The sequence below is a fragment of the Natator depressus genome, chromosome 7 (genome assembly GCF_965152275.1).
Source record: "Natator depressus isolate rNatDep1 chromosome 7, rNatDep2.hap1, whole genome shotgun sequence".
Classification (NCBI taxonomy): domain Eukaryota; kingdom Metazoa; phylum Chordata; order Testudines; family Cheloniidae; genus Natator; species Natator depressus.
This window is the reverse complement of record NC_134240.1, coordinates 57,106,759-57,134,017: the sequence shown is the minus strand read 5'-3', so window position 1 is coordinate 57,134,017 and position 27,259 is coordinate 57,106,759. Positions and strand designations below refer to the sequence as shown.

Here is a 27,259-nt window from a genome sequence, read left to right as displayed (position 1 = left end):
ATGGGCTTTGCACAAGTGTCCAGGATGCCCCAAGATGGGGAAGAATCCAGACCCCTGGGAGGAATCCACTGGTCTCCTTTGGCATGGGGCAGCTGATGGAAAGGGGTCCCCTGCAGGCGGCTTCCCATGGGACCTGCAGAGCCAGCAATGGTGTCTCTGATGTCCCCGCTCCCTCCTGGAGGAGATCAGAGTGTGTGGGGCTGGAGGGGCAAGTAGGTGGAGCACAGTATCTCCCGCCCCTTGCTCTCCTGCATCTGGTGCCATAGAGGCCATTGCAGGAGGGGGGTAAGTTAAAGCAGCCTTGGGGGATGCCCTAGCCTGCCACCAGGGGTCACACCAGCTCCCAGCAGCCCCTGGGTAGGGGAGGAGCCAGCCATGCCCCCTTACCCCTGGGCTGGCATCATGGGTCTGCCTTCCTGAGCTGCGATGTTACAGATGTTGTCTCCCCACCCCCTTTGCTCTGGGATGAAAGTGAGGTGCCCCGTCCAAGGGCCGGCTTAGTTGCTGCTTTCAGCAAATCCACTCTGGTTTGCAGTTCAGCACATACTGTGCCAGGAAATTCTCCACTGCTCAGTTTACCAAAAACCTCAGCTGAAAAAAAAAGAGACATTCTTTTCCCCCGACTGAACGGCTTTGGTTTACTTGAAGCTTTTAGAAAATTATCTTATTTTTGTCTCTGAAAATTACCTGCAAGGAGGTGAGATCTTACACTAGGCTGGCCGCATCCTGCTCTCACTGACACCTTGGGTGACTCCAGTGCCTTCTGCTGTAAGTCAGTGATCCTTCCCCAGCATTAGCCAGCAGTTTGCACGTTCAAGGTTCATCCCAGGGGAACGGAGTTAGCAACCAACTTCACAGGAGAATCTGAAAGCTGCATTTAGCCTGGATTTTTCTCATTCCTCAAAATCAGAGGAACATTTCACAGGCATCAAAGGCTGGCTGGCTAGGAATATAATAACGGGCAGCCAGGACTCCTGGATCCCATTCAGAGCTTAGCCATTGACTCCCTGAGTGAACTTGAATGAATCACTGAGGCCAGTATTTTAAACAGTGGCCTGAGATCTTGCGAGTGTCACTAGTTGGGTCCCTGACTCTGTCCACCTTGGGGCTGGGTTACAAAGGGGCTAAGCCCCCCACTGGCTTGGATGGAGCAGTGGGTGCTCAGCATTTCAAGGCCTCAGGTGTCGCTGCAATTGGGCTGTTGCTTTTTTAAAATGCTGGCCTTAACTGCTCTGTGCCTCAGTTTCCTCACCTGTAAAATGGTTACGGGATGGTGGCAGGCTTATTTAGTTAATTGCTATCAGGCACTTAGGACCCATCAGGTGAAAGCTGCTATAGAAAGACAAAGGATTATTAATTGCTAATAATTATTTCCAGGCTGCTACCCACAGGTGGTCAGCAGGTAGGATCCAGCCTGTGTCTGGTGGCAGCACATGCCCATCAGGCCTCGCTGGCTGCCTGCAGGACAGTACTGTTTGGAGCTCATTCTAATTAGCTCTTTTCAAGTCCCAGAAATAGCCTCTAATAGGATTGGAGCCTGATTTCCTGCCCCTTGCTGGGAGACATGCTGTAGCCGCCCCAGTAGCGATTGGCAGAGCTACACGAGGTGCTGGGACTGCAGAGTTTGCCTCTTTCGGACCACATTCGTCAGAGATCTCTGCGTGGATCTGGGGCTTGCTTTCTTCCCGTAACCCTTGTGGAGCCAATTACTTTCATAAGCCGCTGAAAAATTCAAGAGACGGGACGCCAGCTGCCACGATAGGTGATCTCGCATTGTCACTTCCAATGAGCGTGTGGCGCCCGGGTAACTTTTTGCACTGGTGACCGATGTCTGTAACGCCGGGCTCAGCTGTAACAGGCACCGTGGGAAGCAAAGATCCCCAGCACATGGCCAGTTGCCCAAGTGCGGCCACAGCTGTGCAGATGGGCTGAGCTCACAGCTGGAAACATCTCATCTGTGACCTAAGGAGTTTCCTGTCCTGCAGGGAGCTCCCACACCGGCATCGCTTCTCTCAGGCCCTCTTGTATGGTTTCTGACTTGGAAAAGGAATACACAAGTGGGCTTGGCAGCATCTATCTGTCCTGGGTCTATCTAGGGCTAGCCAGCTCCAGAGCCCAAAAGCTCTCTCCGTAATGACAGCTCACGGATGAACCTGCTGCCTGCATTCTAGGGCCAGAGAACAGAACCAGGGCTGGGTCTACGCTGACAGCAGCATGCCCCAGGGAAAGCAGTGGCTGCATCCACACTTGTCACTGTGGTGTGTGGCCACACGTGGCAGTGAATGGCTCTGCCGGGGCAGGTAGCAGGGAATGGCTCAAAATAGCATCGTAGCTGTTGGAGGCACTGCTTGGGCGTGTACAGAGCCCCTGTAGGATATTTATCTTGGGATTCAGAGGCATAGGGCATCCTACTCCCCTGGGCCGTGCCTCGCCATCTACACTGCTAGCTGGGCCCAGCACGGCTATACTCTGCACACCACCATCAGCGTAGACGTTACCCAAAGCACAAGCAGGAAGGGAGGAGCTTGTGGCTAGGGCGGTGTGCTTGGAGACCCCAGTTCAGTTCCTGGCTCAGCCACAAACTCCCTGTGTGACCTTCACTTCACGCCTCTGTCCCCCCTGGCGGCACTGTGATAATAAAACATCATCCCATTGAGAATGTTTGTGAGGCACTCGGTTACTTCGCACAGGGGGCATGTAAACCGCGAGGAACCTCGGCCTGGCTTTTTAAACCTCTGCTAGTGCAGTGATCTTTATAATACCCAGTGAGCCTCACTGTGAGCAGCTGGCAGACCACAGTCTGAATGCCCCCAAACAGCTGGGCTGCAGAGTCAGACGGTCCCTTATTAACTAGATCCCCCCACTTTAAAACGTCTGCCAGCATCGAGAGCCCCCAATAGCTCATTGGGTCTCAGCAGGCCTGCACTGCAACTGTACAATCTTACTCCTGCCTTCTTAAGTGCAGCACACACCAGCAATAGTGACTCTGATCCAGAGCCCATTGGTATCAATAGAAAGACACTCCCACTCCACACCACTTGACTACAGTGGGCTTTGGAGTGGGCCTATAAATCAAAACACTCCGGGGCCTGATTTTTAACAAAGCTAGGCTCACAGATGCATGTGCATCTGCGCACCAAATGCAGATCAGGTATTGGCACAGGGATATGGCCAGTTATGCATCTCACTGGTCACGCACAAGTACCCAGCACAGATGCACAGTCCTAGTAATTACACATGCAAATTAGGTACACAATTGCACCTGCATTCATATGCATACATTCCAAATGCAAAAAAACCCCTCAGTTTAGAATGACAATCCCGCATAAACTGAGCTCCATTTACATCAGCAAGGCTCGCCTGTGGGTGTCTTTTTCAATCCACTGCTGGGGTTGCAAGTCCCTAAAACTTGGCTGGTCAGTTTTGCATCCAGGCTGTAAAACTAAATAGACTGGTGTGAGCTGAGGTCGTATCTATAGCCTGAGTTGGTGACAAATGCTGTCTGATTTTTGTTTGCATTTCTGTGATGCCTTCCAGTTGAGGATTTCAAAGTACAGTGTGGCCTAGTGGCTAGAGCATGGGAGTGGGACTCAGACAATCTGGGTTTTATTCCCTGCAGGGGAGACCTTGGGCCAGTCACATCACGACTCCGTGCCTCCGTTTCCCGGTATGTAAAATGGGGATAACGCTATCAACCTCCTTTGTGAAGCAGTTTGAGATCTACTGATGAAAAGCTCTAGATAAGAGGTTTCTAACCATCAGAACAGTGAAGTTCTGGAACATGTTTCTAAGGGGAGCAGTGGGAGCAAAAAACCTAATTTGTTTTAAGACAGCTTGATAAATTTATGGAGGGGACAGTACCATGAGCTTGCCTACCATGGCACATGGCCCATCCATGAAAGTTATTAACAAATATCTCCAGTGGCCAGAGATGGGACACTAGATGGGGAGGGCTCTGAGTGACAACAGAGAATTCTTTCCCTACTGTCTGGCCAGTGGGTCTGGCCCACTTGCTCCGGGTCTAACTGATTGGCATACAGTATTTGGGATCAGGAAGGAATTTTCCCCCAGGTCAGATTGGCAGAGACGCTGGGGGCTTTTCGCCTTCCTCTGCAGCACAGAACACGTGTCACTTGTCGGTATGAACTAGAGTAAATGGTGGATTCTGTGTCTTTGGAAGCCTTTAAGTCATGATTTGAGATCTTCAGTAACTCACCCAGAGGTTAGGGGTCTATTACAGGTGTGGGTGGGCGAGGTTCTGGGGCTTCTGATGTGCAGGAGGTCAGACGATGAGTCTAGAGAAACTGGGCCTGAATCTCCAAGTGATACTTAGCTGTACCTGGGCCCAGTTTTATTTATTTATTTGGACTCTTCCTGGCAGTTTTGCCACTTTACTTTCCTGTTGATCTCCACTGGCTAGGGAGCTTCCCGCTGGGCCTGATCCTCAATCACCTGAAGGCAGCATTGGGCCCTGTATTTCAGAATCCTGTGTGATGGTATGAGGCACAAGGAGGAAAATGACTGCTCCTTTGATGTTAATAAATGGAGCAGCAGCACGTGACCTCTACTGGAGACATCAGCAGTACTCCATGAGCAGTAAATAGGGAAGCCAAGCCGTCCTCTGCGTTCTGGGGAGTGGGCTTCAGGCGAGCTGGGTCCACTTTCCAGTATTGCATCAGCCCTCGGGCCAGTCAATTTGATCTCTCTGTCGATAGGGGGATAATGCTTCCCCCACCCTTTATCTCTTTAGGTCCTGATTCGGAAAAGCACTTAAGCATTTGCTACCCAGAACAGGGATGCGTTCCTGAACTGATGCCTTAATTATAAGGCAGGATGTTCTCTTACTATTTAGGGCGTGTCTAGACTAGGACAATGGGGTGTATTTTGAAATGCGTTAGCCGGAGCCCTGCTCTCGGTCATGGCAACTAAGTGCGGCTGTAATGTAGATAACCAATAATAATGTGTTGGATGGAAATGCTCACATTCCCTTACGGATTGCCTGCAAGCTGGTAGGCACTGGGCATTCGCCATCTTTCATTTTTCTATTTGAATTTACCTTAGGTGCTTCTTGGTTTCCCTCTACAGTATCACAGGGGTAGCTGTGTTAGTCTGGATCTGTAAAAGCGGCAAAGAGTCCTGTGGCACCTTATAGACTAACAGATGTATTGGAGCATAAGCTTTCGTGGGTGACGTCATGCATCTGAAGAAGTGGGTATTCACCCATGAAAGCTTATGCTCCAATACATCTGTTAGTCTATAAGGTGCCACAGGACTCTTTGTCCCCCTCTACTGTAGTATCTGAGCTCCTCGCAATCTTTAAGGTACTTATCCTCACAGGACCCCTCTGAGATGGGGACCTGCCGTTATCCCTGCTTGTGTTCTGTGAAACCAGCTCCGTTCATATAGGAAGAGGCCCAAGAAGAGAACAAAGAGTTAAGAAAGAGGTGAAATGGATTTATTTTTCAAATGCCTGGGGGAGTGAGGGGGCTCAGGTGGAAGAATCACATCTTCCTTGTTAGATATCAGCACCTACTTTAGCTTTGGTGTTTAACATTCCCTCACTCTGGTCCACTTCTGTTTATCATACCATTTCATAATTTGCAATTGCAGTGGCCAGGAGCCACCTCCCCAATAATTAGAAAATCATTATCCAGGAGAAAATACTTCTTACATTAGGAGGTATTTAAAATACCCAACCTCTGGGTGGACAGGGGGAAAAAACCCAACCATTTGTGGTGATTATTTTTAATGCTCCAAGTTGAGACGTAAAAACTGAAAATGCAAAAAAATGATCAAAAGCTCAATCAGCAATCAAGTTGCAGCTATTTTAAACCTCTCACATTTCCCTTTATGTTTGATAAGCTTTTCTGTCCTTTAAATACAAAATCAAAGCCCCAGCCATGAATGTAGCAGTTTTCTTTAGTAAGAGTTTTTCCAATCCTGCCTGACATCCAGGCGTACTTAGTTCAAATGACAAGGAGTTTCACTGCTCCACTAATTTCTAACCCTAACGCTATGGGGTAATCACTGCAATTGCAGGGAAAGCGGGGAGGGTTTTAATGAGCCTTGGCATGTTCAGCACACAGTTAGCATGAAGCGATACAGTGCAAGGAAGCTTTTGACAAACACTGATTTGCATAGATTGTGGTTCCTTGAAACTGCACGTTATCGGCCCGATCCTGACGCCATGCCTAGGCAACGTGAACAGCAGATGTTCAGCACCTCTTTGGATCAGCTCCTTCCCCGTAAAATGATTACACCCAAAACGGTTTTGGTGTTTGATCCATGAATTAATCAATTTAAAGCAACCTGTTGATCTCAATGGACTTTGGATCAGGCTCCGATTGTATATTTTGAATTGAATTTTTAGGGAGCAAGGTTCAGATGCTGCCAGCTGGAGGGTTGTTGTTCCCTTAAATCTCTGTTCACTAAAGTTTCCCAAGAATTAACGTCTTAACATAAACTTAGGACCCACAAAGGTCAAATTGCTGAGACCTCCCATTGATTTCACTGCGCTTTGAATTCGGGCTTCCGGTCAGTTGAGTTGATTCTGTGACTCAGCTTATGCATCCAGTCTCAAATATCTCATGCTTTGTAAGTTGACATGTTCATTTTATTTTTAACAGCGACCTGTGTTCCTTTTCTTTTGGGTTGGTAGACAATATTGAGTCACTGTTTGTATTCTTTCGACCTGCCTATCTGTGCTTACAAACAGAAATATCAATGACATTTTATTTTTTTAAAGCAGTTTATAGAGAGTGAAGACGAATGTAGACCTGCTGTGCATATAAGATAAATGTACCCTCGGTAAAAACCTATTGACCTCAATGAAGATAAAATAGTGATGAATTTGGCCCATTTATTTACAGAGACCCAAACGAAATTACATTATTCTCAGTCGTTAATTTCTTAAAAGTAACATTTTGGTTGGTTTTAAAATTATATTTATACAGATATACCAACAGATTGTTTTATTCTAGAGTGACCAAACTTTAAAGGGATGTTTTCAATTAAAATTTTACCCTAAAATTTAAAGGCAAAACAAGATTTTATAGAGTCTACACCCCTCAGAAATGTCCTCAGGGCTTAAAACAAAAATTCCAGTGGAAACAACTAAAACAAATGAAAAGGAGTTCTAGTGGCACCTTAGAGACTAACCAATTTATTTGAGCATAAGCTTTCATGAGCTACAGCTCACTTCATCGGATCCGATGTAGCTCACGAAAGCTTATGCTCAAATAAATTGGTTAGTCTCTAAGGTGCCACTAGAACTCCTTTTCTTTTTGCGAATACAGACTAATACGGCTGCTACTCTGAAACCTAAACAAATGAGTATTCCCTTCCCCAAAGTCAAAATTGCAGTACTAAGAATGTTTAAGTGAAATTGACTATAAATAAAAATTAAACTGACTTTCTTTGCTTTTCATTGTGCAAACTGAGAGTAATGCAAAAAGTCTACAAAATGGCAAATGGAGTAGACTTTTAACCGTCCCCTTTTAATAATCAAAGATGCTGTTAATACCATAAGGAAAGGCATTTGGTTGTTTACAAGGTATGATTTTTAAGTTGTTGGTGTCCCTTTAAATAGTGCTTCCTATTTTATTGACGACTTGTTGCAGATGAAAAAGGGTTTGAAGCAAAGGGTTGGGAATCTAAACACTCAGCACTATGGTGAAGTGGCTTTCAAAAGTTTTTCCCCCCCTGATAAACCACAGACAAAAAACACATCCTAGGTGGTCAAAGAGGCAAAGCAATTGAATTACACATGTGATTGTTACACTGGGATAAAAGCTGCTTTGAATTGCCCTGATTGATCTGGCTAGAGTCAAAACAAGGGCACATTCTGCAGCTTCAGTGTTTGTACCTTTGAAAAGCCAATTTGGCGAACAGCGTAACAAGAGACTAACAAGTGGATAGACATATGGGAAGGCAAAATAATAGTGTATTATAAATACTGTGTAGATGGGAACTGAAGTAAGGGCATAACTCCATATGGCATATTGCTGATCTGCAGTTGGTCCATGAATGACAATAAAGATTTACGGGTCAGACCGTCTGAGCAATTTCATGCCAGCAGTGAGGGTGGAACCAGACAGAACTGGATTTATTCAGATCACTTGCTTCTTAGAAAACAAAAAAGCGGCTACCAACAGCTGTCGAAGTTGGGATCTTTGTGGCGTTACCACAGTTGACAGCTCTGATACCTTCCCTTAAAAGATTTAATGCTGCCATACTTAAGGGGAAAATAATGATAGTTCCACCACTGGTGTGATTGCAGCTGTCAATCCTTATTAATCAATCCCGTTGATCACAGTCCATCGATCATAGGTGTGTGTGGGTAGAAACCTGAGGAAGGAATGCAAAATCTGTATTTAATTTAATCTTTATTCAAATGCACTTTGCAAGCGGTTGAGGGGAGGAATACTTAAATCAAATGTAGGGTATGAAAAAACCCTATAATTTCTGTCTCATAATAAATGGGCTTTTTGTTACTTAATGTATATACTAACCCTGGGCTGATATAGGACTGTGTAACAAACACAAGGCCCTGCAGCCCTTACTCACGAGCATAACCCTTGCCCACAGAAGTAACCGTCTTGGCACCACTTGTTTGATTACAGCTTGCAGGATGTGGCCCGTAGCTTATTGCAAGGCTGAATTCCTCAGCACCGGTAAAGCACTTTGAGATCTGAGGAAGGTGAAAAGCATGACTGATCAGTCGTGATTATCTGCTCCTCTGACTCTCTCTCTAATCCTAATGCAAGGCATCAGTTCAGCTTTGATTGATCAGTGGCTGCTGCGGGTGCTCAGAGGAATTTGCTTTAGTATTAACCAATCGCTTGTTGCCATATGAGATCGGAGCCGTGCGCCGATAATCTGTTGTGAGGAAATGTCACAGTATATACATCGATCATCCCAATTGCGCTCTGTCAAACTCCAAACCCAACTTTATTTTTCATGACACAATGTGAGGCCTGGCCTTTAAATTACCCAGCTGTCTGACAAATCCAAGAGTGTGGCAGAACCTGGCAACAGTTTGACGCCGCCTATCGCTTTAACTGAAGTGAAAGTAATACAAACAGATTTCTGGGCTCCCCTTTGATTATACACTATGAATACATTTGAGACTAATGGTTGGGGTTGAGGAAGGGCACGGGGAGGGAAGACTTGCAGGCAAAAATACTGATGTGCGTTTGAGGCTTTGCACTTACAGAGAGGAAGGGTTCTTTTATTTCATTTTGTATCTGACTTTTTCTATAGGTTGAGCAAATAGACTTCACTCACAAAGTGATTCTTCTAAACCCCTGGCAAATGCACAACCTTGTAAATACAAAGGCAAAAGCATTTGTGTACTAAAGTGGATTTGTGGGGCATGCTGCATGGCTGTAGATCTTGGTGGCTTTATCAGGCATCATTTACTAATCTAGCAGGGAGCAGATTTTGAATATAAAGGAAACCAGTGGAAAAGAAGACAAGTGGCCCTTAGAGACAAAGAAGGATGATGCAATGGTTTGGGTGCTAACCTGGGACTCAGAAGACCCGCGTTCTATTTCCTGATCTGCTACAGGCTCCCTGTTTGATCTTGGGCTTGTCCTCGCTGAAGAGTAAAGCCAGGATCTTTGCTGGGTGTTGCTCCTGTCCATCTACAGAAACTTCTGACACAAGTGTGGTGGTGGTGTACCTGTCTTGGTGGGGCTATAGAGTAAAGCCTGGGTATTGCTTTCACCTGGCCACTTTGTAGTTAGGATGCAGGCTAAACCACTCAGTGCTGATAGCCCTCCAGTGCCTTCCCACAATTCCCCTGGGTGCCCAGAAGGGCAGGAAAGTTCTCCCACAATTCCCTGGGAAAGAATCACAGGGCGGCTCAGCTCAGGGCAGCACAAACAACTGAAGTCCTAGCACCTCCTCTGGGTGAGTACAGCACAGTGTGGCTGCTCGCCCCCAGGCAGGACCACCCAGGGTGCAGATCCCCTCCATTAACTCTGCAGCGCAGACATAGCCTTAGCCTCTTTGTGCTTCGGTTCCCCAGCTGTACAATGGGCATAATATTCCCACTCTGCCTCATCGGGTTCACAAGGATAAACATAGTGACGATTGTGCGGTGCACAGACACTCTAGCAATGGGGGTCCCGGCCAGAGAACTGTATGCGTATACGTTTAAACATAGCTGCCAAGTCTTGCGCAGCTCCGGGTGTGATATTCAGATATTTAATTAACTAATTGGTATAGAACCCTAAACTTCAGCTTCAAACGCTGGAGGCTTTAGTACCAGTGAAAGGCATTAGTCCTTTGTCTGTCTACAGGATAGCAGCCAGGCAGGCTTCCCACATGTGCTGCTCTCAGCCCCTGGTCTGGGAGTAGGGGTTCGTCTAAAGGTAACAGGTGCAGATCAGTCTCCACAGCCCATTCAGGACTTGGCCTCTCTATTCCCTCGGCCACTTAATGCAAAGCCTGGTGGTGAGTTTGTGACAAGGGAGCTGGAACTGAGACCCACCAAACTCATCTCATGCAGGGGCTACCTGGAGTCCATCTGAGGGGAGCAACTTTTAATCACTGTTGAGCTGGGCTGGATTACAGGGCTCGGAATCTCATTAGGAAAGCCTGGAGCCAGGTAGGCAAGTGTAACATTGCCCCGTTTGGGTCATCGGCAGGGATTGAGCCTGGGAATGTACACACCTCCAATGAAGCTATACCCTAACTCTGCTGTCCCGTGCTTGAGTTCCATCTGGGCTCTAACGGGTGATTTCAAAACCCCGCCAGCAAGATGGTCGTGCAGATCGCTTCTTGAACAGCCGGGCAGTGGGCGGAGCCTGCCGCGTTGAATGTTCTCAAGCCTAGAGCTGGGCGGGAAATGGGTTTCCCATCCCACGAACATTGCTGAGATTTCAAAAAACAAATTCCTGTTCTGCCGAGGGATGGCACCGAGGCCTTTTCTGTGAGAAAACAGGGAATGAATGACATAGCCCAGTGGCTAGGGGACTCACATGGGAGACCTGGAATCAAGCCTCTCCAAAGCAGTCAGCTTTGGGGGGGTGAATCTGGGTCTTCCACATCAAATCCTGAGTTGGAGGGATTTGATCCTGGGTCACCTACATCCCAGCTGAGTGTCCTGACGGTTGGCTACTTGGAGCGGGGGCTTACTTTTCATACTTATGGGCGGTGTCACTCCTGCATTTTCAAAAAGCCATCATCTTTAGCCTTTTATTTGCTGGTGAGGGGTGTGGCTCACTCTCATAAGCACAGACTCTTGCCACGGTTAAAGCAACAACTTTGCTGCAAAACTCTCCCTCCCTCCCTGCACCACCAGGAGGATGCAGGGCCAGATCCACACCCGCCGAGTTTAGCAGATCAACCTGGGACATTGGGAATCTGCAAAGGATGTAATGAGTTTCCCCAAGCTGCGGCAGGCGGTAGGATGGGGAGCCATGCAAGACTTGGCAGTTGCAAAGCTGGGCAGGTCAGGAGGTGGGGGAGCGGCTGGGGTGCTGGCATGTGTCTGGGATTGCTGGGTGGGCTCTGGTGCTGGCTGGGTGCTTCTTTCCCTCTTCCTCTCTGGAGCTTGGCTTGAGGGAGCCCAACAGAGCTCTGCTTTGGCTGGGGGAAGCCCGGATGAAAATATGTGTAGCCCTTAAAGAAGCAGGACATCCTTCAACATTTCCTTCTGTTTCCTCTTTGTTTCCCCACGCACTATGGTGTTGAAATGCCACTTAGGCAGCTCCCAACAGCCCAGCCCACGCGATAGGCCACACCCATTTCAAAATCCCCTGAATCGGGAAACACGTTACGCTATCACGTGACTTGCTGATGTTCTCGGTGTGGGACTGGAGGGCTAAGGACCCTAGGCCATGTCCTACATAACCACACCAGCAGGCCTCTTAAGGCGGCTGGTTTGCAGTCCAAGAACTGCGTTGCTTTTGAATGCTAGTGCGTGTGATGTGCATGCGCCCCATAGGGGTACTTTGCCATACCGTGGGCCTTGTCCAAAGCAGGACTTGGACTAGTTTTGGGGCGTTGCCTTCTGCCAGGTCAGAGCTATCGTGCTTTCTCCAGCAGTCTCTTGTACGCACAGAAGACGGGTCGATGTTAGTGTAGATCTAAATGGAGAAGCAAGGCAAGGTGTGGGACTCCTCTTCATTGAGTATACATTGACTTGTCCTGTATATATCACCAGTCCTGAGACACAGTGAGGTCTAGTGGTTAGAGCAGGGGCCTGGGAGTCATGAAACCTGTGTTCTGTCCCCCGGCTCACTGCTTTGCTTTATACAAGTCTGCCCCCGCTCTGTGCCGCTGTTTTCCCAGCTGTCAAATGGCGATACCTGCGGGAAGGGCTTTCAGATCTGTGGCTGACAAGGGACAGTGGAAGTTCAAAGTACTGTAGCATGACTGTGGCAGAGCCACCCACTCAGAGACCCCTTTTCCAATCCCCGCTGAGAGACTTCAGCACAGTAGCTGAATTTCAGGGTGGGCCTTTTTCTCACTAAGAGGCTCAAGCAAAACCTGCGTCAGAACCGTCCCGTGTTTGATAAAGCGAAGGGCTGAACTTTGCTGGTGGGGGCCCAATGAATGTCCAGTGGATGAAGATCGACAGGCATTTCCATAGCAAAAAACAGCATTGCATCCCTTTGGCACCGGGCTTGCTAGCTGCTGCAAAACACATGGAGGTTTTACAAATAACTATTTTTCTTTTTACCAGGGACGATGCATAAACTTCACCCGGGTGAAATCAGACGGAAGCACCACCCCATACCGCCCGCCGCCGAAGCACGACGCCACCCCCCTCAACAACGCTCCGAGGAGTGCCTCGCCTTCCGCCTCTCTGCAGCCTCCTTCCAGGCAGCCGCCTCCTGGACCTCCCCCATCCCGAGTGCCCCCGGGACCTCCTCCGGCGCGCCCGCCCCCACAACCCCTGGCTTAGAGTGTGGCAAAAACCCAGATTGCTCTCTGCTGAGCATGGCATATTTATTGAGGCTTGGTTTACAGTCGAAAGATAGAGAAATTTGTTGCTGGTCAGCAAAAAAAAAAATTGCCAAGTGTCAGTTTTACTGTATAAATATATTTATGCCACACGTGCTGAGTAAACATTCAGTGGATAATTCTGGAGCTACTGGATGTAGAACAAAACCAAAACAATCATCTAGACACAGTAGCAGTGTTTATATAGACAGACACACACACACACACATTCTTCGGATTTATCCACACATGACGTTTGTATGACATTATATGTCCTATCATACATGAAAACCCACGCCAGATACACATGCATCAGTCAGTACAAAGGTGCCACCTGCAAATGAGTTGGGTAAATTGAAAGTCGCTCTTCTCCCCACAAACACAACGCAAACAGGGAGCAGTGATTACAAGGGAGCATTTGCCTGGCTTTGTTCTGCAAGGGGAATTTCCTGGGTAATGACAACAGAGCAAGGTGAGGCTATGCACCATGCAGTTCCAGTGATGTAGGGTGTGGAATCTGCCCTGTAGTTTCTTCCCCCCTTCCCCCCCACCCCCGGAGAAGATCAGTATTGAAACCAAAATCTTTGATTTAACTAGATTTGGCCTTTGTTCTTAATTTCCTCAGACACAAGCCATAAAAGCTAATTTGCGGGTCTGAAAACCTCAGACTGGGGCAGATCTTTCCAACGTTCAGGGGAATGTGGAAAAAAGTTTCTAGGTTTTTTTGCATTTTTAAATTTTCATTTACATAGAAAGGCCTCCCACATGGCACGGACGTATATGTCCCTTATAGGTGACTGCTACTGTACATAAGTAGCATGTTTGATACACCAGACATACGTGGGAACACATAGGGACTGATCCCACGTTTGTTTCCCATAGACTTCACTGCTATCAGGAGCAAAGGATCGAGCTCTTTTGTGATTCAGATGAAAACACATCTGCGTCCTTTTTTTTCACAGAACCTCCCCGTTTCCCCAGTATGGAACATTACTATTTATCTGTGTGTACAAAACACACAGCATCTGACTTGTCAGCATGGGCTTTTCTTTTGTTTTTTCTTCATGCCAATCCTGTGGGACTCCCAAACATTGATGAGCCTCAGTTGTGCCTGACATTAGGCAGAGACATAAGTGCACGCACGTAGGTTGGAATATCTGACGTGGGATTACGGGGTGCCTCATGACTGGGGCTTGCTAAATGCTAAAGCCTGAGTGGGTTGTATCCAGCTCATCCCTAGTGAAGCAAAATAACTCCTGGACTTACATTGCTCTCCCCATCCTGTATTATTCTGCATCAGAAAGGGTGTCTGCAGATCCACATGTAAATGGTATTACTGTAGTCGTAGAGAGGATGTCCATGTTGCATCATAGAATCATAGGACTGGAAGGGACCTTGAGAGATCATCTAGTCCAGTTTCCTGCACTCATGGCAGGACTAAGTATTATATCTTATTGGAATGGTCGGTCTATTTGTGTGGGGGAGCAGATATAACGTTGCACCTGTTCTTGGCCATGTAATCCCAAGAGGAAACTGTAGTAATGCCTTGCATTTACTCTCGCTTTATGGCATGTGCACTCCTGGTGCGACGTAAAGAGGCCAGATCAGGGGATGATAAAGGGCCCAACAAGGCCTAATTGGTATAGACACGCAGCACTATGGCATGCTATTGGGCCGTAAACTCAGCTCACAGGAATCAGCATAACTCCATTGAAGTCAGGGGAGCAGCACCCATTTACACCAGTTAAGGATCTGGTCCCATTGACTGCAATGGAATTGCTCCTGATTTAGACCTGAGACAGCAAAGCACTGAAGAATGTGGTTAAGTTTAAGTCTGTGATTAAATTTCATTGAAGTCAATAGGATTATTTGCATGCTCAAGTTGGGGCCTCACACTGCACTGAGAGGAGAATCAGATACATTACTTATAGCTTGGTCCAGTCCTACCTCCCTTACCCCACATGAGTGCGGTCTGCTGGGTTGGCCCATAGGTGGCAGAGACAGGGGGAATGGCTTGTGGGGGGTTAACATCTCCATACTTCTATCTGGATTGCTCCCCCTCCATTTAAAGCATTTGCTTTGAGAGCAGCACTCCCACATCTGCAGCCAGTGTGACATCTAATTAGTCATCAGTTGTTTGTTCTCACTGCTTTGAGTTGAAAGGCAAAAATAATGTGTCTTATTCTCCATTTTAGTTATGGCAAAACTCCACCGTCTTCAGTGAACGGGACTGGATGAGCCAGGGGGAGAGTGGGAATGGGCTGCCAAGTTTTCCATGGCAAGACCATCCATTTAGTCCAGACTGGGAGTGACTGGAAGTTGGTATTGCCTGATATCTCTTTGGAGGCCTTTGTGGAAAGAGTTTGGTGGGTCTCAGCCCAGCCCCTAGCGGACAGGTGTCTACATCACAATAAGCAGTTGGCATTAACCGCCCCTCTTATTGGCAATCTCAGCGGAGGCCGATAATTGAAATGACAAAGGACACTGAACATCCCTCCCAGCCTCAAGCGCTGTCATCGAGATCTGGCACATGGGTGGCGAAGCTTGTGCGGCTACTGCCTGTGCATACAGAAAGGACATCAGGGCTGTCAGACCTTTCACCAACACTTAATTCACCACCAGGGGGGACTGAGGTACTAGCGAGACCCACAGTGCTGGGAGCAGATAACGAGCAGGGAAAATTAACTTACAAAAATAGGTTCCATTTATAACGTTTTTCTTGACTGGCCAGGACTACTTTTAGCCAGTGATTAAAGCAGGGTGCCAAATTCTGTCATCGCTTACTCCTGTGTAAATCCAGAGTAGCTCCAATGAGTTATGGAGTCACTGCAGATGTACACCAGTGTAAATGCCAGTGGAGTTTGGCCCAGGGATCTGTGTTACATATGCCAATGCCTAGAGGTTTTTCACAAGCTATTCAAACAGCTGACTCATCTGCAGATTGACAGGTATCACAATACCGTTACCTTTGCAAAAATGTGTCTAGTCTTGGCTGTGCAAGGAATCCATCTTCAATAAACTCAGGTGCACAGCTGGGATCGCAATTGTTTGGGATTCCAGATGATGAGATCTATTCGCAGTGCTAAATTCACCACTGCATCACCCAAGCTTTATACTGCTCTGACTCCATCTCTTCTAAAACTATCCCAGCATACAACTGGAGGAGGGCAAGGGGTTTCCATGAGTATCAATAGCTAGAGAGTTACATTCCCAGGAAGTCAGCTTTCGGTTTGTATCGCAAACCTGCCCCTGCAGTGTCTGCCACCCAAGCACTACAGCACTGTGTGAGAGCTGGACAGTGGAATTGGCAAGAAGCAAAAGTGAAACTGACCAGTCTATTTTCATCCTTCAAGCTGAATGCAGCACTAAATGTAAACCTAGGGCACTGGCTGCAAAAAGGACATTTGGACTCGTACAAATCTTTTCCATTTTTATTATTTCAGGAGTTACAATAACACAGGTGTTAAGCAATTTGGGCTTTTTTTTTAAATCTATTTCATCAGATCCTCGGCTGATTTAAATTGATGTTGCTCCATGGACTTCAATGGAGCTATGCCACTTTGCACCAGCTGAGGATCTGGCCTGGGATTTTTAACCTGACAGTGTGCCTTTCACTGGCCTGACGGTTGAATATGCTATTGTTGTTTTCATCTGTATGTTTGGCCAGTTGTGATTACAGTGCTCCATAGCAAACACTGTAAGGAAGTGTTTAAAAGGGAATGATTCGCCAGTACCTTGGAGCCTCCCATCTCATTTTCACCTGTGCACCGTGAGTGTCTAATGCTTTCCCTGGCGTGAGTGCAGAATCTGGATTTGGGAGCATCTGGCACATACTTAACACTGGTGTAAACAATAATGCAAAATGCAAAGCAGTGGAGAATCAGACTCCAAGTGATCAGGATTCATCCAAGACCACTGTGGTTTAGCCTATTAAGGGCTGCATACCAACCGCAGTTCCTGATGCATCAAGATCAAGGCTGTGGGTCAAACAGTCCTAAATTTACAAAGCTTCAGCTCCTCTTATTGGTGAGTGAGCTCAGTGATGGGTTGATTCATGAACTGTACCAGTTCAGATGCACATGCACCTGTTGTTCTCTAAGCCTTTGTATTCTTGTGATGGCTTTTGTCAATGTGATCGGTACCATCCTTTGACTTTTTCATTTAAAAAAAGCATTTTCCTGAGAAAACAGCCCAGCTTCTGTAAATATAGAGAGTTTAACACAGAGGAGACAGGACACTTCTGGACTTTACTGCTGGACAGTTAGAGTAATTTATTAAAAGGGACTTAAGGTGAATAAATACAGGTGGCCCAGGATGTTATGCATGTGAGTGTGATAATAAGGTATGGTATTCTCAAATTGTTCTCTTGTAGCTTTGGGAAATGGGAATTATTGGGTACTGCCTAGTACATTTAGACATTTGTTACTGACCTGATGCTTTTGAGTAATGCAAAATGTAGTATAATTAGGAAAACCAGGAGATTTCTAACCTTTAACAATGCTTGAACAGATAGGTAGATAATGATAGATTTACATTTTGGGGAAGAGAGAAATTGCCTGGTTTATAAGGGAAAACAATGTACTGTACAAATATTTTCTAGAAAGAGGTACGCTCTCAGAAGTAGTGGGGATGTGGGCTGACATGACTGCCATAAAACGCTGGGGACAGAGGAAGTTGATGGATTTCTTATTGCTAAAGTTTAAGGGGGTTCTTCATGGGGGCTTGTTGCCGGTACATGTGGTACAACTTTCTGTAACTAACATGCTGCTTCCACGTTATAATTGTATAACTTTTATGCATTTTGTGCGCCTGCTCCATTTCTCTGAAAAACCCTGCGACAATAATATCTACATGCAAATGTGGGAAATGTAGCCAAAATCTCATAATCCAACGTAATGTAGTCTTAATGGATTTTAAATCAGCAATAAAAGTGCTTAACAGTTACCCATTAGAGCGAATGATTTCACTCCAAGGGACATTTTAAGTGGCCGCAAGTTTATCTGACCCTTTAATATACTGTTCCTCATTAGTACATTCATGTTGTGGGTAGAGCAAGGAACTGGGAGTCAGGGCTCCTGAGTGCTAGCCAGTGCTCTGCTGCTGTGCGAAGGAGTGTCCTGCCTCTGAATGGACAGCCAGGTGCTCACAACCACAACAGGAGATTCCCTGCTTCACCCTAGGGCTGATGTATTTAAACAAAACCAGGGAGCTAGAAGCTATGCAGGTTGTCGGGTGTGTGTGAGCTCCCTCTCCCTGGCTACAGGAGACTAACCCGAGCAAGCAGAGACTTTCTCTAAGGACTTGGGCAAGGAGCTTTGAACCTGAGGCCTCCGAGCTGTGACTGCAAATGCTCCTGCCATGAGACTTTACTAAAGGAGACACACCTATTTTGGTTTTTGTTTTTGGCTTCCCTGGGCCCTGATCCTTTACAGAGGGAATATTTTGATGCACCAACTGGAAAATAAGGTAGGGTTCGCCTGCAGTGCCACACCTGATCCCACGGGGATGTGCAGGAGAGGCCCATCCCTTTACATACTGACCCAATGGGCAGCTGTGTGCCAGCTGCTTGTTCTATGACTCTCTTTTCCCATTCCTGAATGGGAATGACAATCCTTGCCTATCTTGCAGGGCTTAATTACTTAGGAGCATGTTTTGATCTCAGGTGCACGGCTGAAAATTCAGAGTAATTCCACTGAAGTCAACCGCCACATCAGTTCACACTCAGGTCACAATTGCAAGGGTATTTTGCTACCTTGAGGGCTTGAAGTATATTTAAAACAAAAATGAAAGCTGAGATTCCAGAGCATAATTCTGCAGCATGGAGCAAACTCTAGGGCAAATTCTACAGCCGCGGGATCATGGGACACACAGGGCTCTTCCTGTGCGGGAGATCTTGCATTTCTTGCTCAAGCAAAGCTCCCACTGATTTTGGGAGTCTTGCCTGTGTAATGACAGAGGGATTGGCCCTGTAATTTCCCATCCCACGCAGCCTAGCAAGCCCTTTATTTTCTTGCTGGGAGCATTTCCTCTGAATCTCTCTGCATCCCCATGGGGATAGAGACACGGCTTTAGCAGAGACGCAGTGGAAGTGGAGAGGTCATGGGGATAGGCCACAAAAATCTCCAAGCCAGGCAAGCCACAATGACTAGCAACCAAGGCTGTGGCAAAGCTGCACACGGTCCGCACGGCATGTCAGCCACAGCCCCGTATGGAATGAGAGTGGAGAGGAGAGTGGCCAAGAAGCTGATGCATGCAGATCTGAGTGGGCAGATGCAAGCACGCAGCCAGCTGGACAATGCAGAGGCCACAGGGAGGGAAAGCCAGGGAGCACAGAGAGCCAGATTCATCCCTACACTGGCCTATTCAGGGGCTGTTGTCTTGCTTCACAGTCCAAACAGGGCTTTGCTGGGGCACAGAATCCTGCGGGGGGGGCGGGAAGAGAATGCCCTGACCACACCCTCTTCCCGCCCCGTCTACCCCCACCACTCACTGACTACTCTGGCCCTCCCTCCGCTTCTGCAGAACACCTGGGTGTAGAGGCTCTGTGACCCAGGGGAGGGCTGGACACCTGACCTAAGATCCCTTTGCACTGTGAAGGGGTTGCAGGCTAAGGGTCAGTCAGGCTCAGGAAATTGCATCACGCCTAAACCCAATCCTGCTCCCCAGGAAAGCGCCCGGAGTTGGCTTAGTGGATCTGAGTGCAGCGTTAAGTCCTTGCCCCAAAGCAGTGGCAGGCTCTGGCAGGCAGAGCCTGTCCTGTGGCCAAGAGCGGGGGCCATTATTCTGTTCGTCCCTTTAACCTGAGTCGATAGCTTTTGCCCCAGGAGCTGATCCCTTCATCAGCAGCATTGTTGTCTCTGACAAACAGCCTGGCCCAGGGCACAATTCACCCAGTTGGGCTGCATGGCCTCCGCTGTCTTGCCCAGCTCTAACTAACGTTGTGCCGTTGGGGTGTTACGGGAAAGGCAATCCTGAGCTCTTGAAAGAGTTCAGATGCACAAAAAGTCTCCCGGAGCCAGTAACAAACACCAGATGCTTGCTGCAGCTGTTGCTGGTTAGTATTCTCATAACACTAGCTACAGGCCTGAGACGCAGAATTCAGCTCTGACCTGAACTCCTCTAACCATTTGGCTTCAGGGTTTTGGTTCCAGCCTCTCTATAAATAGCCTGTTATGCTGATTTAGCATCTTCCAGCCCAACATACAAAAATGTACCCTAGCCTGCTGCCCCTGAAATCAATGGCAGGACCCTACGGGCTGCAGCATTTGGGGCCAGGAGGTATGCTGCCCTCTAACAGGCAAAGCCAGGTTTTACACTCCTGACTCCTATCACATAACCTTCTCTAGAGCAGACTGTGGGGTGAGAGACCACTGAGAAGCCTCAGCCTCCAACAGCCTCCCAGCCCCCTGTCTGCTCTTGCTGATTGCAGCTGTCCCTCCCTGAAGTAACCCACTGAACACAGGTTGAATTGGCTCTGTTACTGTGTAGCTGGCCTTTTAAGAGGGAAGTGGCTTCAGCCCCATCTGTGACACTGCCTACTCTCCCCCTAGGTGGGAAAAATGAAGTTCATGGGCCCCAGGCAGACTGCAGGGGTAGATATGGGAGAGGCTGTGAGGGGTACAGCAGGGCCTGCTTTGGAAAAGCTGCTGAGAGGAAGAATGTAGCCAGTACATACATGGTCTCTGGAGGGCTGTGGAAGGCCTGCTTCAAGGGGACTTATTTTGGGAGTTGGCCTAGTAAAGTGAATTACATCTGCCTTCCCCCACCCTGCACACTTGTGGGGAATATTGTTTTAAAGCTTCTTTGTTGTGAGTGGATTATTTCTGGGACCCCTGGAGGGAAGTTGAAGTGGGGGGGCTGCAGGGCTGCTCCTGGCCACGCAGGAGGTGCTCTGAATGTGGTAACCCTCTTACAAGCCCATTTCCTTCTATACTTAGCACTGAGGAGTAGCTTGTGTGCTCTGGCTCCAAGGCAGATGATCCCATGAATGGAGAGGGGAGCTCCCAGCAGGATAGTGTCCTAAGTGACCCCAGGTTGTGGGGCTGGCAGTGCCCCCTGAAGGACAATGGTTTTGAGGTGATCCTGCTTGGGTGGTGTTTGCTCTGGGTTCTTGGATAAATTTCTTTGTGTTCCTTTATTAGAGACATTTGCATAGGCTCCCTGTTCTGTAAGGGCCTGATCCAAAACCCATTAGAGCTGACAGATAGAAGGGCTCCCGATCCAACATCAGTGGCCATCTGTTCCTACCCACCTGCTGTTGCCTCAGTCCCCTGGGTGGGGCAGTTCTGAGCGGCAGGGCCTGGCTCACACGCTGCATGAAGCATAAGAAGGACCAGCTAATAGGGAGTCAGGGCTTTATCAATGCACTGCACACGCTCATCACCCCCGCCCCCCCCGCCACAACTTCCACTCCAGCCAGCAGGGGCTGTGTCAGCTCAGCACCCTGATCCTTGGGTCCCTTTAATTTGGGCATCGGAACGTGGATTTAGGTGCCTCGCTGCAGTGACCTGGGGGGTGGGCTGCTGAGTGCTGATCCCAGTTCTGGCACTAATGTACTTCATGGCCTTCGTCAAGCTGTTTTTTGAGTGCCTCAGTTTTCCCATCTGAAATGCTGGGCACTCCAGCCTGAAGCTTTGGGCCCTGGTTCTCAGTGCTCAGCACTAGACACTGCTGCCTCTCCCAAATAGGAGGGTTCCCAGCAGTGCTCGGTGGGCAGCAGCAGCTCTTGGGGTTCACTCAGGGCTGGGTTCCCTGGGGGTGGCTCATGTGTGGCGCTGCAGCAGGGACTAAAATGATATGTAAATATGGCCTGTATGTGTGTTTGGAGCTAAGGAAAGAGCCTGGTGTATGTCTGCTTTCCTGGGCTTTGCTATCCAATGCCTGATGCTTTCCCCAGCAGGAGGCTGCAGCAGTCTGGAAAACATGGGGGTAACATGCTGAGGAGAAACACTGACCCCCATGATCCTGCTGCCTCTGTCTTCCCTGGCTCTGCTGCGGAGGGGTGAATTTCACCCTGTTGCTGCAACCTGCTGACTCTGGGTTTGTTGGCCCTGCTCTGGGCTGGGCATGCTGGTTTCACATCTTTGTTATTCAATCCAAAGGAGATGGAGGAGACTGAATTTCTTCTCCCCCCCGCCCCAAAACAAGGACTGGGGGTGGCTCTCCGCACCCTCTCTGGCTGCTCTTCCAGGCCCTCAGCTGGGAAAGGGGCCATAGCCTTTCACGTTTGTCATGTGGCTAGGGTGACCAGATGCCCTGATTTTATAGGGGCAGTCCTGATATTCAGGACTTTTTCTTATATAGGTGCCTGTTACCCTCCCCTCCCCCCCGTCCAAATTTTTCACACTTGCTGTCTGGTCACCCTACATGTGGCTGGCTCAGATTAATCACTGACTCAGTGGTCAGACCCTTGTCCCATCCCTCCTGCCAAACCCTCCCTGCAATGGATTCTGTGGGGCTGATGTAGCCCAGCTCTCATGGTAGGCTTTCTGTGCCCTACAGTCCATCTCCTCTCCCCACATTGTCTCCCCACTGTGCCATCTGATGTGTGAGGGGATAGATTCAGTCTGGCAAGGGGCCAAGTTTCAGAATCCAGGAATTGCAGGATTAGGGGCATCTAGTCCAGTATCCGGTCTCTGACAGTCACCAATGCTAGCAGCTTCAGAGGAAGGCTCAAGAAGCCGTGCAGCCGGGAGTTATGGGATCTCCCCATCCCTGGAAAATTCCTTCCTGACCCACAATAGCCAGCTGTCCAGTCATGACCTGAAGCAGGTGGATTTATCCCTTCCAGAACTCTTGAGTACATTTTAGTCCTTACTCTGGATATTCTTGTTATCCCTATAAATGATGCGGGTGGGTGGCTGTTTTAGTTGACTCAGTGCTAGCAAGGGGTTGAGTAGAGGGCCTTAAGCAAACCCCCCCATCTGAGCATAACTGTGGTGATGAACCTTTGGCCCCTGTGGCCAACATGGACTGACCCGAAATCCTAGATCTGACCATCCGGCATCTCTGTGGCTCAGGCTCCTCTTATGATCAAAGCTGTGTGTTCCCCTCTTCCTAACAACGAGTCTCTATGCCTGTGGAATGGGCTGGGCATGTCTCTGTTTCCCAGCTGGGTTCCTTTCTCTGAATTTCAGCAGATGCTGGCCTAACATCAGAAATACTTTCCAGCCTTAAACCGCCCCAGCTACATGGCAAATTCGGCCCTCTGCTAATAAATACATAGGTGCAATTCCTATGGCCTTCAGTGGAAGTTGCATTCCTTTCGATAAGGACAGAAATGGGCTTCTTAGGTCTGGGACACTGATGAGTGAAACAGTGCTATTTTTAGATTAGCCACTGGAGGCCAGTACATGACAACGTATTTCCATTAAAGGCACAGCAAAGCCCTGATGTTGTGATTCATAGATTCCAAGGCCAGAAGGGTCCACTGTGATCATCTAGTCTGACCTAAACACCTGCCGGAGGCTCCACTGGGATCTGAATCTTGGCTCTCCTGTTTATTAGGCAGGCACCTTAACCAACTAAATCACAGCACCCTCTAAAAGTGTTTCACTGGTTGATTGTGTGTGGGGGAGGCGGGGCAGCCAAACAGAGACACAGCACCTACCTGCAGCTTGTGTCTAGGAGAGCAGTGTGCTGCTAGAAGAACTTGTTTCAATTTATTAAGACTAACTTATTGGAATTACAGCAGCTCACAGGAGCGCCAGTCATGGACCAGAATTGTTGAAGTAGGTGCTGTACAAGTACTAAATACAGTCCCTGCCCCAAATAGCTTACAATCTAAGCAGAGTCAATATTGCTGTCGGCACGGCAAATGTAACACGATCTAGAAATAGTGTGCTGACATGCAATACTAGTCCAATTAGAAAGGGACCATGCCACCTGAGTAATGTGTACCACAGACCACTGGTGACCTGTGGTGTTCAGAAACCCCCATGCTATCCCAGGCTGTCGGATGTGCTGTGCCTTGCTAGAATGAGTACGGCTGGGTGGAAGGTTTCCAACAATGTTTTTCTGTTGGAAAATGCGGAATTGATTAAATGGACACACGTGGCGAACATGTGTTGATTTCAGTGAAATTTCTCTGGAAACCAGGCAGATTTCTGCCTGCCAGACAAGTTTGCAAACCTACCTGGTTTCTTGTAAGCTCACCTTCCAGATCCTCAGCAGCCTTGTTCTCCCAGGGCTTCCTGGCTCCTCAGCAGTCCAGAAGCCCCAAGAACCTGTTCCCAGACCCCTGAGCTGTCCAGCTCTTCACCTAGTGGGCCGCCAGGGCTTCAGGCATCTCTCAGGAAGCCTTGGAAACATTTCAACGGGGAGAAAATGAATTGTCAGGGTTTTTTAAACAAAATCTTGGAATTTCTTTTCTTTTTCGGTTCCATTTCAGAACAAAGTGGCTGGTTTTGTTCTTTTTTTTTTTTTTAATTTTGAAATTGCCCACTGAATGGGGTTTCCAGCCACTCTAATAATGACCTGCCCTTTGTCAAGGGGTTTGGGGGAATCCACAAACAACGGTTACTCCTCCATGTTTTTAAAACTCATGGGTGCTTGCAAATAACCTATTGCCTCACCAATACTTCCCACCTCTGTGCCACCATGGCAGCACACTGAGAAACAGGGGTTGTATATGCTGGGTGGTTGTTGTTGTGTTGCTTTATGTAATGAATGCTAGATATAAGGAATCAGATTCTCTGCTGGAGTCATCTGGTGCAGTTCCGCTGAAGTCAGTTTCTCCCAGCCCACGCTTCTACAGGCATATCATCTCAGAGGTGCGTTTAATAAGATGCATATGACTTAAATACATCTGTGCATGTCAAGAGAAAGTATTGCTCTTCCTTAGTTGTGGCCAATTTATAAATCCCCTTGGCTAAAAGCTAGGGGAATACTTGTTTTCCTTATGTGGCCTTATGAAGCAGCCATTTTTTTATTTTTTATTTTTTGGGGGGGCGGGGGGGGGAATAGGCTCCTTGCTTCACTCCCACAGGAATCGCATTCGTCACTGAAATCCGGCGCTGTGGTTCTCAAACGTCTGAACAAGCAGAACGTATCAACAATAGCAGGCTTTACAGATGCAACAAGCAAGAGTATGCTGCTCTCCTACAGTCACCGCAGTGACTCGGCAATGAAAAAGAAAGCGACCATCTCCTTATCGTTGGGCAACATTTCCAAATGTGGATGCCCACACATGTGCATACAAGGCACCTCAATCAGAGTGGTCTGATTTTTTTTTTTCCTTCAGGGCTGTTCAGCTCCTGGATAAGCTAATGAAGTGGGAGGTGCTCGGTACTTCTGATGGTCTACATGGGGAAGTTCACCAGCAGAACGACACTGGGCTAATTATGCCGCTAGATTTCAGAGTAACAGCCGTGTTAGTCTGTATTCGCAAAAAGAAAAGGAGTACTTGTGGCACCTTAGAGCTGTAGCTCACGAAAGCTCATGCTCAAATAAATTGGTTAGTCTCTAAGGTGCCACAAGTCCTCCTGTTCTTTATACCACTAGAGTTATAGCATATAACTCCCCAGGTGGCCACACACTCCAGAATAAGTGTCCACATCATACGGCACTCTGCCGGTATAACTTCAGCAATAGAACTATCCCAGTGTAGTTCTGCTGGTCACTTTTCCCCATGTGGATAAGCCTTGAATCTCAGGCCACTTTTATTTGGATGCCTAAATATGGATTTAGCCTAATTTTAGGCTTCCGAGTTTGCAACATTTGGCCATTGTGTACAATACTTGTGATAAAATTAGCGCTGAGGCAGTCACAAATTTTTTTCCCCGTTTCCCATTACTTTTTGCAATTGGTGGAATTTTTGCAACCCTTTCAAACTGAGTAAGGCTGGGGGTCTTATAGCTAAGGCAGTAAGGATGCACAATTTATGGGAAACTGGATATTTTTTTTTTACTTTTTTTTAGCAACAAAGCCACTCTTTGCTTTTGCAGAAGACTTAAAAAACTTCACTTTTTTAAATAGCATTTTTGGGGACCTATTTTTCCTTCTCACTGGTGCACAAATTATTTGTGCACCATGGCAATTCCCTGCCTCCCCCCCAATCAGTCTCCCCCTTTTTGTTTTTTGGGGTTTTTTTCCTTCATTTGCAAGTTCACAATAAAATGTAAAAAACCCTGTATTTCAAGTAGTTTTGTATTTGTCCAGATAAAAACCAGTACTCGAGTTGCCTCAAACAGGACTGTCTGGATTTTTGTTCTACAAGCAAGCATCCACGTTATCAAGAGATCTACCATGAAGAACCACCCGTACCTCTGAACTGCAGGTTGAGCTCACAGTTCTGCTGTGCTGGGCCTACTAAGTAGAAAATGAGCCCTTACCATTGCAGGGCCCAGTTCTCCAAGCCTTGTTCATATCAATGAGTACTCTTGCCAAGTGTCAATGGGACAAAGGTCAATCTGACTGAAGTGAGGGTTGCAGATTCAGCATCAGAGAGAAAGCAGCAGCATGTGTCTATTTATTCCTGCCTCCCATTGCCAAAGGCTTTTGAGAATGCTATTGCCATGATCTGCAGAACATCTAAATGTATAAAACTGGAGGCTGGATTCTGATCTCCGTGTAAATGGGGCATAACTGCACTGACTTTGATGAAGTTGATATGGTTTTCTAGTGATGCAAGTAATGGAAATCTGGCCCCCAGAGCTTAGTGTCTGGTCCAACACCCTTTGAAGTCGGTGCTTCTCTTGACTTCCAGGGGCATTGGATCCAGTCCTCAATCAGGGAACATGAAGAAGTAGCTGAAAAAACAAGTGATTAAGTAACCTGTCTATAATGTTTAAAAAGGCCTGTTTCTTCTGCTGAAGACATGATTTTATATAGTATCTTATTAGATTGTCTCTGCCCCACAGAGATGACAATCTTTTTGTTCTGTGTTTGTACAGCACCTAGTGCCTTTCCTGTTCTACTTATAAGTTTGCCGTTGAGTTCACCATTATCCTAGGCTACTGGACATAGGTACTCCACTTCTGTATCTTTGGTAGTGGCTAACGCCACAATGCTGGAGTTAGCCCCTATTTTTACCAAAGGAATCCTCAGTGACCACATAGTCTTGGTTTCTCCTCTCATCTGCTTTATTATAGACTGTTACTGATGAGTGTAATAAACCTCCTGGCTTATTACTACATGTAACAGTAACTTGCGTCCCCATGATCATTTACAATGTATTAATACACTATTGTTTCATTTCCAGTATCTTTTTTTAAGGTTCTCTCTTTTCAGATGGATCAGTGCAAATGTAAGAGATGCTGCGAGATTGCATTTGGGTTTTGTAGAAATATCAGGCTAATTCGCTTCC

At 47.5% G+C, this 27,259-nt stretch overlaps 1 protein-coding gene across 2 annotated transcripts in view; it reads left to right on the top strand.

The window, feature by feature from the left end:
• ANTXRL (ANTXR like) overlaps window positions 1–17,850 on the top strand; it is a 77,629-nt gene extending 59,779 nt beyond the window's left edge. For both annotated transcript variants that reach the window (XM_074958562.1, XM_074958561.1), the window contains one exon: window positions 12,695–17,850. In XM_074958562.1, the coding sequence (XP_074814663.1) occupies window positions 12,695–12,916 (222 nt within the window). In that variant the 3' untranslated portion in view covers window positions 12,917–17,850. The remainder of the gene's footprint in view (window positions 1–12,694) is intronic.
• Window positions 17,851–27,259: the final 9,409 nt, after the last annotated feature.